Source organism: Oryx dammah, unplaced genomic scaffold, assembly GCF_014754425.2.
Source record: "Oryx dammah isolate SB20612 unplaced genomic scaffold, SCBI_Odam_1.1 HiC_scaffold_22, whole genome shotgun sequence".
Taxonomy (NCBI): Eukaryota; Metazoa; Chordata; class Mammalia; order Artiodactyla; family Bovidae; genus Oryx; species Oryx dammah.
Genome location: NW_024070206.1, coordinates 53,233,043 through 53,245,884, shown reverse-complemented (window position 1 = coordinate 53,245,884; position 12,842 = coordinate 53,233,043). Strand labels below are relative to the sequence as shown.

At 36.2% G+C, this 12,842-nt stretch overlaps 1 protein-coding gene across 1 annotated transcript in view; it reads right to left on the bottom strand.

Annotated features, from left to right (window-relative positions):
* Positions 1 to 12,842, bottom strand: part of CCDC102B (coiled-coil domain containing 102B) — a 269,181-nt gene that overhangs the window by 214,371 nt on the left and 41,968 nt on the right. Inside the window, exons 2-3 of the mRNA XM_040264340.1 lie at positions 3,853 to 4,453; positions 2,261 to 2,481 (exon numbers count right to left, since the gene is read on the bottom strand). Of these exons, the coding sequence (XP_040120274.1) occupies positions 2,261 to 2,481; positions 3,853 to 4,437 (806 nt within the window). The 5' untranslated portion in view covers positions 4,438 to 4,453. The remainder of the gene's footprint in view (positions 1 to 2,260; positions 2,482 to 3,852; positions 4,454 to 12,842) is intronic.

Here is a 12,842-nt window from a genome sequence, read left to right as displayed (position 1 = left end):
AATTTAAAAGATTAGACAGATTTATTGTGACAGTGTATACTATATCCTTGGGAAACATTCTCTTATACAGAAGAAAAAAAAAAGATTCTGCAACTTCCTTCTGGGGATTGCTGGCTAATGTTAATTCATGGACTCTTGGGATTATTTCTTAAAGGGAGAGTAAGGAAGCAAAATGGAATCAAAAGTCCTGTTTCCACCTTCATTCTCTCTAGCCTGTCTACAGTGTATATATGGAAGCTGCTGAGAACTGGAGGATTGACTTACCACGGGAATTATTCATTTATCCCAAGAAGTCAAAACATAAATGATGTATACGTGAGTACGTGTATAAGGGAGAGTGTAAAGACACAAAGGTGTATCATTCGAGCTGGCACCTTGGGGAGTTTACATGTAGGAAACAGCATTTTCACATTATTCCAGTTATGATATGTTGGTGAAGAAATGCGAGTGGGTTGGAGAGACGTCTATAACCACTAAAAAGTTAAATCCTTCAAGAATGAAGCCCAGAGGTTAGAACTTGACTGAGACTTGTAGTTCAAGAGTAAATTAATTGTTAATATGGGTGCAGGACTCTTGCCCAGAGAATCCCCATGAACAGAGGAGTCTGGTGGGCTATAGTCCATGGGATCGCAAAGAGTTACACGTGACCGAGCGACTAAGCACAGCACATGGGTGCAGGCATAATATTCAATTTTATTCTCTTTTGCTATTAATGTTGATCACTTCTGTTAGGAATTTACACTTGGTAATAGAATAACAAATATTTATTACCTACACAGATACTTGTGTTATCATAATCTGTGCATATGGTGAGGTACAAAGAATCTGAAAAAGGGAATTTGCGGTAGGAATAAATTTCAAAGGGACTCACGAGAGGCTTGTGGCTAACAGAAAAGGATTGACAGGTATAGAGCTTAGAGTATTTGTGAGAGGTCTGTGTGCATACTTATCACTGTTTCAATCCACTTAAACCAGGGGAATTAAAACCATTATATAATATATAGTTATATGCATACTTAGTGATAATATACACTCCCAGTTTTTTTTTTTCAGATCTAGGGGCCACATTTTAAAGTACCATTGAATACTCCACACAATGCTAATAATTTTCTAGGGTAATCAAGAGGGAATAACAACAAAAAACTCATGTTGAGTAATTCATATTAGAGGCTGCTTTCCTAGGCATTGTCTTTGATACTCATAAAATTTCAGTGCAGAGGGCAGAAGTGATAGTATGTGACTTGTGAAGCAAAGTCATTAAAATACCATCTATTTCTCTCTGTGCCCTTCAGATGCTCATGCTCAGCCAAGCCATTATGCCACGAGGGAGCCAAGTGGCCACACAAATAGGCCACGTGAAGATGCTCCAACTAAGACCCAGATGAGAAAAAAAGATCAACTGCCAGATCTGGGATTAAGTGAGGCTTCAGATGATACACTACACCCCCACACACCTAAAGTCACCCCGTCCTTTGAGCCATCCCAGCTGAAGACACATGTAGCAAGAGATGAGCTGTCCATACAGATTCATGCTCAAGATTCATGAGCAGAATACCTGGTGATTGCTATCTCAATAATAATCATCATTTGGGAAATTCTGTTATGAAACAATAGACCGTTGGAACGCAGGCGTCACTATCCATATTTTTATGAAGCTGACAATAACACACTCTTGGTTAATCCAATGTCACATATTTAGAGTTTGTCAGAACAAGATGAATGTCAGGTATATTAATCTCAAGTCTAGTGTCCTTCCTCTATACCCTAAATGGTCAACGAAGAAAGCATCTTTTTTTGGCAATCAATACCTCACAAAATTGTGAGCTGACCATTATGAATATTAACGTATCCAACTTTACTGACTCACTGAAATCTATGAGTGCTGTAAAAGTTAGTACACAGGCTATGTTAACCATATACATTAGTAATTCAAATATAATAAATGTGAATCTACCAGAGATGATGAGAACAAGGCTAAGATAAAAAACTAACATGTTATAACTTTTCAAAATTCAAAATGGTGAATTCTAATCTCTGCCACCAATATGGTCACAGATTGTCACACTGAAAGTTAAATTCCGGATCATGTTTAAGAACTAGAGCCTCATGGACAATATCATACAACACATTTTTAAATATTAGTAATTAATATTTTAGTCATAGGTAAAATACTTTACCAAATGGCCAGCTTACAAGACTTCACAATTTTAAAAAGTCTGAAAGACAGACTTGATTAAGGAAGACAGTGATTAGTACTTACTCCCTTTCTTTCCATAAGACTTTTTGGAAATCATCCAAATGCCCCTGCAAAGCTGAAATTTCAGGCACTTCATTCTCCAGAGGCAGATTTATTGCCTGTGGTCTTAATCCAGGTCTCACTGCACAATTTTCAGAAATGCTATCCTTGAATAAATCAGGACAGTCTAGACTGAGTTTCATCTCCTCACTTAATTTTAATGGGTCAATAATTAAACTCCCTTCCTGAAAGGAAAAAAAAAAAAACAAACAGTGATTAGTGTTGAATTTTAAAATTCAATGTAGAGAAATCATGAAAAAAACATTTTTGAATAGAAATAAAATGTTATGATTCAACATCAAATTTTTATTTTCATTTATTTACCATTCTCTAATAGTGGTATATGGTCAAAGTTTAACTTATAATTTCTCAGGCTTTTTTTCCCTTTCAGTGTTCTACCTTATTCTAATAAAACAAGTATCCCCACAATGTTTTAAAAGTTTTCATTTACAATGAAATCTACATTATATCTACCATAAACCCTATACATCATGGAAAAGCTTAACATTTTAGATGGAATCATAGAAGAGCAAGATATTATTTTTTTTTGTTTAAGAGGTAGAATTAAATAGAAAGGAGTAATAATATAAACAGTAAATAGTATAAACTATTTAAAGAGATAACATGAATTCCTAGTTTCCTTAGGCACGTTCTGTGAGTTGTTAATAAAAGAAAGTGAAAGTGAAAGTGGCTTAGTCCAGTCCGACTCTTTGCAACCCCATGAACCATACAGTCCATGGAATTCTCCAGGCAAGAATACTGGAGTGAGTAGTCTTGCTCTTCTCCGGAGAATCTTCCCAACCCAGGGATTGAACCCAGGTCTCCTGCATTGCAGACAGATTCTTTTACCAGCTGAGCCAGAAAGGAAGCCCAGTATTTATCAAATTACCACATGACCCTGCAATCCCTCTCCTGTGAATATAGCCAGAGAAAAACATGCCCCAAATGATACATGCACCAAAATGTTCATTGCAGCACTGTTTACAATAGCTAAGACATGGAAGCAACCTAAATATCCCTCGACAGAGTCATGGATAAAGAAGATACATGTATACAAGGGAATATTACTCAACCATTAAAAAGAATGAAATAATGCCATCTGCAGCACCATGGATGGACCTAGAGATTGTCAGGAAAAACAACACATGTATATGTATAACTGAATTACTTAGCTATACAGTAGAAATTAACACAACATTGTAAATCAACTATAACTCAATAATTTTTTTTTTTTTTTTAAAGAGGAGGAAATTTGGTCAATAGACACAGACAGAGGAAAACGGGTGTGAAAACACTGGGAGAAGACGACTGTCTGTTAGCCAAGGAAGAAGGCCTCAGTGGAAGCCAGCCCTGCTAACACTTTGATATCAGACTTCTAGCCTCTAGAATGGTGAGAAAATAAACTCCTGTTTCTGAAGTCACCCAGTCTGTGGTCCTTTGTTCTAGCAGCCTAAACAACAAATCCAGTCACCACTGGCTTTGCTATCTTCCCGCCCCTCCTTGTGACTAGACACAGCATTCACATATGCACACAATCTCTGGATTCTTCTCCTGACCTTACTATTTGCGTTCTCCTTGGTGGGAAATTCTCTTTTTCCCAAACACTCTCTGATGGACTCACACGTTTTGGAACCAATTTGCAATGGGTCTCTCTGTGCACGGGCCACTTCGGGGAAACCAGGAAGCTTCCGGTCCTGGGTGGCCTCCGCCGGATGCGGCAAAGTCTGCTTCTTTTTCAGAGCACTCAGCTCTTTCACGGCCATGTCTAACTTGATTCTGAGTTGCCTGCCTTCCTCCCTGGCGCTGTTCCTTTCGGCTCGAACTTTACTCCACTTTTCCCTCCAGTTAGCGGTGCAGTCCGACCACCACCGCATGGTCTTCTCCATCTGAGCGGCGCGGGCCTTGACCTCCTCCAGCTCCCGCAGGCGAAGCTCTGCGCCGATATCCCAATCGCTCCAGGAGGGAGCATGGCCACTGAGGGCGGCAGGAGACTGCGGCCCGAGAGGAGACGGACAGGAGCTGCGGGGGTCCCCGCGGGCCCGGGCAGGTGCCGCCAAGTCGCACAGTGACCGAACCCCTGACTGCTTCATCCCGAAGATGTGTGTTTCCTCGATTAACCGATGAATGGAATCTAAATTCATGTTTATCTTTTCAGGCCTAAGAAAAGACAGAGAACATAATTGCATTTGAATTTCCTCTGCAATGGTAAGAGCAAGACTTATCTTAAGTTGACAGAAACAAGGCATCTTTTCAACACTGCATGTTTTTCTTTCCACAGTAACTAAAAATATAGAGGAATTCGTGCATTCGTAATTATCCTCAAAGAAACAGAAATTGCTCCCATTTAATTTTGCCAAACAAATACAAATAAATACGCAGAGACCCAATTGGGGCTAGCGTGGGGCATGAATAATTCATTTGAACAAATCCGGTCCTTTTCAGGTAATATTTATTGCAACACACATTGACCATTAACTGCTCAATGGTCCCCTTTTCCCTGCTAACTAAAGCACGATTTGTTCAAGTAGAAGGCAGAAGCTATTGATCTCTGGAAGGGTAAAACCCTATTTCATCTCAGAAGGGGCTAAATCATGAGTGGTCTAAGTCTTCCATGACAGACCCCCATTTAACTCTTAAAGCAGCATATGACTTGGTTCTGGCTGATGAGATGTGAGGGGAAATCCGCTAGAAAAATGTGAAAATATGAGAATGAGAACGCTTTCCTTCTGCATTCTTCCTACCTGAACAAAGTCATGATCTGGAAAGACGGCAAGTGTAACAGGTGTCCTGTAATGTTAAAAATGGTGGAACAAGAGAGAAAGCACCTGCATGGAACATAGAAGCCAGACCTCTAGTCTCCTTGCTTTGTGAGAATGATTACCCGTATTTATTTAAGCAATGATGACTTTTCCGTTACTTGCAGTCATAATGACATCTAACTGATACATGAATTAATTTTCTACCATGGCTCATATTATTATAAGTTCAAAAAATGAAATATTATGAGTAAGATGTAGTCTTTGTCCTTAAAGATTTTATAGTCTAAATTTAAAATACATAGTATGCCTATAAAAATATTTTAAATCAAATTTAGTATTACGTTATGTGTCAAATCAGTGTTAGCTTCCTAGGGTGTTTACAGGGTCCTCTAGGGAACACTGCTAAAGAAATGATGGACTGTTCTTCAGAAATTTAGAGGCATCACAGATGACATTGAACAGAGTCTCAGCAATTTCAAAGCTTTAAAGGGGAATTAAAAACAGTTTCAAGTATAAATAGCAAAGACTAATTGGTAAATGCAAACCTTTCTTATCAGTATGTACACCCATTACCTTATTCAATATAGCAACATAGCCACATTGAAGATTTTAGCAAGTGGAACATGTTCTTTAAAATAAATGCTCAGAACATGCAGGTTAATTTACAAATTCATAAACTTCTGTGTTTGTATAAGATTACCCATTTTTATTATCAAAGCACATTTTTTCTGGTGTAAATAATCTTAGATAACATTTTATATTCATGACATTAGTTACTCCCTTTTTCATTTCCTTTTATATAGTTATAGATCATAAACTGCCTTTTAATGAACCATCTACTTAATCAACTGAAGGGGTTTTATTATCTCGATTAAGTTACAAAATAAACTTTGATTCACTGGAAAAAACAGACAATATAATATTAAATGCATATTACTTTCAGTTGTAGTAAAAAAAAACAACACATTTTAATAAGTATTCTGTAGAGATGCCAAACCAATTCACTCCTTATTATAGTATTTATGATAATAATACAGATTCATGGTAATTATTTTTGTTAGCATTAGTATATGTCCAATCATATTTGAATTAATGCTGACTTTGAGTAAATGTTCCTTTCATTCACTGTAATTCAGAGGCAATGGTAATATAACTGACCAAGTTTCTTGGACCTTTAGTAAACCAAGACCAATATTTAAAAAAAAAAAAAGAACTCTTAATTACAAGCATGTATTGTGCCATGCTCACTCGCTCACTCATGTCCATTTATTTGCAACACCATGGACTGTAGCCCGCCAGGCTCCTCTGTCTGTGGGATTCTCCAGGCAAGAATACTGGAGTGGGTTCCCATTTCCTTCTCCAGGGGATCTTCCTGACCCTGAGACTGTGCCCTGTTTCTCCTGCATTGACAGGTGGATTCTTTACCACTGAACCACCTTGGTATCTGTATATATATATATATTATACATATAAGTATTTAATGCTGTATTTCTTTTGGTAGAAATTTACAAATGAAGACAAAATTTATTTCAACATATTAAACTTAAATTTAACCTTACTATTTTAAAAAATAAATCAGTATCATTAAATTGTAATGTCCTTAAAATGTCTCATTTTTTAAAAAATTGTTATTCATTTATTTATTTTTTAATATAAATTTGTTTATTTTAATTGGAGTTTAATTACTTTACAATATTGTATTGGTTTTGCCATACAGCAACATGAATCCGCCACGGGTATACACCTGTTCCTCTTCCTGAACCCCCCTCACTCCTCCCTCCCCATACCATCCCTCTGGCTCATCCCAGTGCATCAGCCCCAAGCATCTAGTATCATGCATAGAACCTGGACTGGCAATTCATTTCATATATGATATTATACATGTTTCAGTGCCATTCTCCCAAATCACCCTTGCCCTCTCCCACAGAGTCCAAAAGACTGTTCTATACATCTGTGTCTCTTTTGCTGTCTCACATACAGGGTTATTGTTACCATCTTTCTAAATTCCATATATATGTGTTAGTATACTGTATTGGTGTTTTTCTTTTTGGCTTACTTCCCTCTGTATAATAGGCTCCAGTTTTACCCACCTCATTAGAAGTGATTCAAATGTATTCTTTTTAATGGCTGAGTAATACTCCATTGTGTATATGTACCATAACTTTCTTATCCTTTCATCTGCTGATGTACATCTAGGTTGCTTCCACTTCCTGGCTATTATAAACAGTACTGTGATGAACATTGGTGTACACGTGTCTCTTTCAATTCTGGTTTCTGTGGTGTGTATGCCCAGTAGTGGGATTGCTGAGTCATAAGGCAGTTCTATTTCCAGTTTTTAAGCAATCTCCACAATGTTATCCATAGTAGCTGTACTAGTTTGCATTCCCACCAACAGTGGAAGAGGGTTCCCTTTTCTCCACACCCTCTCCAGCATTTATTGCCTATAAACTTTTGGATAGCAGCCATTCTGACTGGTGTGAAATGGTACCTTATTGTGATTTTGATTTGCATTTCTCTGATAATGAGTGATGTTGAGCATCTTTTCATGTGTTTGTTAGTCATCTGTATGTCTTCTTTGGAGAAATATCTGTTTAGTTCTTTGGCCCGTTTTTTGATTGGGTCATTTACTTTTCTGGAATTGAGCTGCAGGAGTTGCTTCTATATTTTTGAAATTAGTCCTTCGTCAGTTACTTCATTTGCTATTATTTTCTCCCATTCTGAAGGCTGTCTTTTCACCTTGCTTATAGTTTCCTTTGTTGTGCAGAAGCTTTTAATTTTAATTAGGTCCCATTTGTTTATTTTTGCTTTTATTTTCAATATTCTGGGAGATGGGACATAGAGGATCCTGCTGTGATTTATGTTTCAGAGTGTTTTGCCTATGTTCTCCTCTAGGAGTTTTATAGTTTCTGGTCTTACATTTAGATCTTTAATCCATTTTGAGTTTATTTTTGTGTATGGTGTTAGAAAGTGTTCTAGTTTCATTCTTTTACACGTGGCTGACCAGTTTTCCCAGCACCACTTCTTAAAGAGATTGTCTTTTCTCCATTGTATATTCTTGCCTCCTTTGTCAAAGATAAGGTGTCCATAGGTGCCTGGATTTATCTCTGGGCTTTCTATTTTGTTCCACTGGTCTATATTTCTGTCTTTGTGGCAGTACCATACTGTCTTGATGACTGTGGCTTTGTAGTAGAGCCTGAAGTCAGGCAGTTTGGTTCCTTCAGTGCTACTCTTGTTTCTCAAGATTGCTTTGGCTATTCGAAATTTTTTGTATTTCCATACAAATTGTGAAATTATTTGTTCTAGCTCTGTGAAAAATACCGCTGGAAGCTTGATAGGGATTTCACTGAATCTATAGATTGCTTTGGGTAGTATACTGATTTTCACTATATTGATTTTTCCGATCCATGAACATGGTATATTTCTCCATCTATTAGTGTCCTCTTTGATTTCTTTTCACCAGTGTTTTATAGTTTTCTATATATAGGTCTTTTGTTTCTTTAGGTAGATATATTCCTAAGTATTTTTTTTTTCATTGCAATGGTGAATGGAATTGTTTCCTTAATTTCTCTTTCTGTTTTCTCATTGTTAGTGTATAGGTATGTAAGGGATTTCTGTGTGTTGATTTTATATCCTACAACTTTACTATACTCATTGATTAGCTCTAGTAATTTTCTGGTGGAGTCTTTAGGGTTTTCTATGTAGAGGATCATGTCATCTACAAACAGTGAGAGTTTTACTTCTTCTTTTCCAATCTGGATTCCTTTGATTTCTTTTTCTGCTCTGATTGCTGTGGCCAAAACTTCCAAAACTATGTTGAATAGTAGTGGTGAGAGTGGGCACCCTTGTCTTGTTCCTGACTTTAGGGGAAGTGCTTTCAATTTTTCACCATTGAGGATAATGTTTGCTGTGGGTTTGTCATATATAACTTTTATTATGTTGAGGAATGTTCCTTCTATTCCTGCTTTCTGGAGAGCTTTTATCATAAATGGATGTTGAATTTTGTCAAAGGCTTTCTCTGCATCTAATGAGATGATCATTTGGCTTTTATTTTTCAATTTGTTAATGTGGTGAATTACATTGATTGATTTGTGGATATTGAAGAATCCTTGCATCCCTGGGATAAAGCCCACTTGGTCATGATGTATGATCTTTTTAATGTGTTGTTGGATTCTGATTGCTAGGATTTTGTTAAGGATTTTTGCATCTATGTTCATCAGTGATATTGGCCTGTAGTTTTCTTTCTTTGTGTGGCATTTTTGTCAGGTTTTAGTATTAGGGTGATGGTGGCCTCATAGAATGAGTTTGGAAGTTTTCCTTCCTCTGCAATTTTCTGGAAGAGTTTTAGTAGCATAGGTGTTAGCTCTTCTCTAAATTTTTGGTAGAATTCAGCTGTGAAGCCATGTGGACCTGGGCTTTTGTTTGCTGGAAGATTTCTGATTACAGTTTCAATTTCTGTGCTTGTGATGGGTCTGTTAAGATTTTTCTATTTCTTCCTGGTTCAGTTTTGGAAAGTTGTACTTTTCTAAGAATTTGTCCATTTCTTCCACGTTGTCCATTTTATTTGCATATAATTGCTGATAGTAGTGTCATGATCCTTTGTATTTCTGTGTTGTCTGTTGTGATCTCTCCATTTTCATTTCTAATATTATTGGTTTGATTTTTCTCCTTTTGTTTCTTGATGAGTCTGGCTAATGGTTTGTCAATTTTATGTATCCTTTCAAAGAACCAGCTTTTAGCTTTGTTGATTTTTGCTATGGTCTCTTTTGTTTCTTTTGCATTTATTTCTGCCCTAATTTTTAAGATTTCTTTCCTTCTACTAACCCTGGGGTTCTTCATTTCTTCCTTTTCTAGTTGCTTTAGGGGTAGAGTTAGGTTGTTTATTTGACTTTTTTCTTGTTTCTTGAGGTATGCCTGTATTGCTATGAATCTTCCCCTTAGCACTGTTTTTACAGTGTCCCACAGGTTTGGGGTTGTTGTGTTTTCATTTTCATTCATTTCTATGCATATTTTGATTTCTTTTTTGATTTCTTCTGTGATTTGTTGGTTATTCAGCAGGGTGTTGTTCAGCCTCCATATGTTGGAATTTTTAATAGTTTTTCTCCTATAATTGAGATCTAATCTTACTGCATTGTGGTCAGAAAAGATGCTTGGAATGATTTCAATTTTTTTTGAATTTACCAATGCTAGATTTATGACCCAGGATGTGATCTATCCTGGAGAAGTTTCTGTGTGTGCTTGAGAAAAAGGTGAAATTCATTGTTTTGGGGTGAAATGTCCTATAGATATCAATTAAGTCTAACTGGTCTATTGTATCATTTAAAGTTTGTGTTTCCTTGTTAATTTTCTGTTTAGTTGATCTATCCATAGGTGTGAGTGGGGCATTAAAGTCTCTCACTATTACTGTGTTATTGTTAATTTCCCCTTTCATACTTGTTAGCATTTGTCTTATGTATTGTGGTGCTCCTATGTTGGGTGCATATATATTTATAATTGTTATATCTTCTTTTTGGATTGATCCTGTAATCATTATGTAGTATCCTTCTTTGTCTCTTTTCACAGCCTTTGTTTTAAAGTCTATTTTATTTATTTATTTATTTTTTACTTTATTTTACTTTACAATACTGTATTGGTCTATTTTATCTGATATGAGTATTGCTACTCCTGCTTTCTTTTGGTCTCTATTTGCATGGAATATCTTTTTCTAGCCCTTCACTTTCAGTCTGTATGTGTCCCCTGTTTTGAGGTGGGTCTCTTGTAGACAACATATATAGGGGTCTTGTTTTTGTATCCATGCAGCCAGTCTTTATCTTTTGGTTGGGGCATTCAACCCATTTACGTTTAAGGTAATTATTGATAAGTATGATCCCGTTGCCATTTACTTTATTGTTTTGGGTTCGAGTTTATACACCCTTGTTGTGTTTCCTGTCTAGAGAAGATCCTTTAGCATTTGTTGGAGAGCTGGTTTGGTGGTGCTGAATTCTCTCAGCTTTTCCTTGTCTGTAAAGCTTTTGATTTCTCCTTCATATTTGAATGAGATCCTTGCTGAGTACAGTAATCTGGGCTGTAGGTTATTTTCTTTCATCACTTTAAGTATGTCCTGCCATTCCCTCCTGGCCTGAAGAATTTCTATTGAAAGATCTGCTGTTATCCTTATGGGAATCTCCTTGTGTGTTATTTGTTGTTTTTCCCTTGCTGCTTTTAATATTTGTTTTTTGTGTTTGATCTTTGTTAATTTGATTAATATGTGTCTTGGAGTGTTTCACCTTTGGTTTGTCTCACTAGTTTTTTTTTTTTTTTAAATTTATTTATTTATTTTTAATTTTTACTTTACAATTCTGTATTGGTTTTGGCTAATTAATGAATATAGTAAAGTTGCAGGATATAAAATCAACACACAGAAATCCCTTGCATTCGTATACACTAATAATGAGAAAGTAGAAGAAGAAATTAAGGAAACAATTCCATTCACCATTGCAACAAAAAGAATAAAATACTTAGGAATATATCTACCTAAAGAAACTAAAGACCTATATACAGAAAACTTTAAAGCACTGATGAAAGAAATCAAAGAGGACACTAATAGATGGAGAAATATACCATGCTCATGGATCGGAAGAATCAATATAGTGAAAATGAGTATATTACCCAAAGCAATCTACAAATTCAATGCAATCCCTATCAAGATACCGGCGATATTTTTCACAGAACTAGAACAAATAATTTCAAGATTTGTATGGAAATACAAAAAACCACGAATAGCCAAAGCAATCTTGAGAAAGAAGGATGGAACTGGAGGAATCAATTTGCCTGACTTCAGGCTCTACTACAAAGCCACAGTCATCAAGACAGTATGGTATTGGCACAAAGACAGAAATATAGATCAATGGAACAAAATAGAAAGCCCAGAGATAAATCCACATACATATGGACACCTTATCTTTGACAAAGGAGGCAAGAATATACAATGGAGTAAAGACAATCTCTTTAACAAGTGGTGCTGGGAAAACTGGTCAACCACTTGTAAAAGAATGAAGCTAGATCACTTTCTAACACCGCACACAAAGATAAACTCAAAATGGATTAAAGATCTAAATGTAAGACCAGAAACTATAAAACTCCTAGAGGAGAAGATAGGCAAAACACTCTCTGACATAAATCACAGCAGGATCCTCTATGATCCACCTCCCAGAATTCTGGAAATAAAAGCAAAAATAAACAAATGGGATCTAATTAAAATTAAAAGCTTCTGCACAACAAAGGAAAACATAAGCAAAGTGAAAAGACAGCCTTCCGAATGGGAGAAAATAATAGCAAATGAAGCAACTGACAAACAACTAATCTCAAAAATATACAAGCAACTCCTGCAGCTCAATTCCAGAAAAATAAACGACCCAATAAAAAAATGGGCCAAAGAACTAAATAGACATTTCTCCAAAGAAGACATACGGATGGCTAACAAACACATGAAAAGATGCTCAACATCACTCATTATAAGAGAAATGCAAATCAAAACCACAATGAGGTACCACTTCACACCAGTCAGAATGTCTCACTAGTTTTTGATGACTTGATAATTGGATTCTGGTACATGGATATCTTACCTGTCAATTAACTCTGTATTTTTTCTCATCTGACTAAACAAAATTGAGTGGGATTTAACCCACTCAATTTTGTTTAGTCAGATGTGAAACTTGAACAATATTTCCTGTCCTAAAGTGTTTCTCAAGCAAGTTTAAGTAGGGATATGTAATCCTTAGGCATATTTATTAAAGCACTCATTTTCTCTG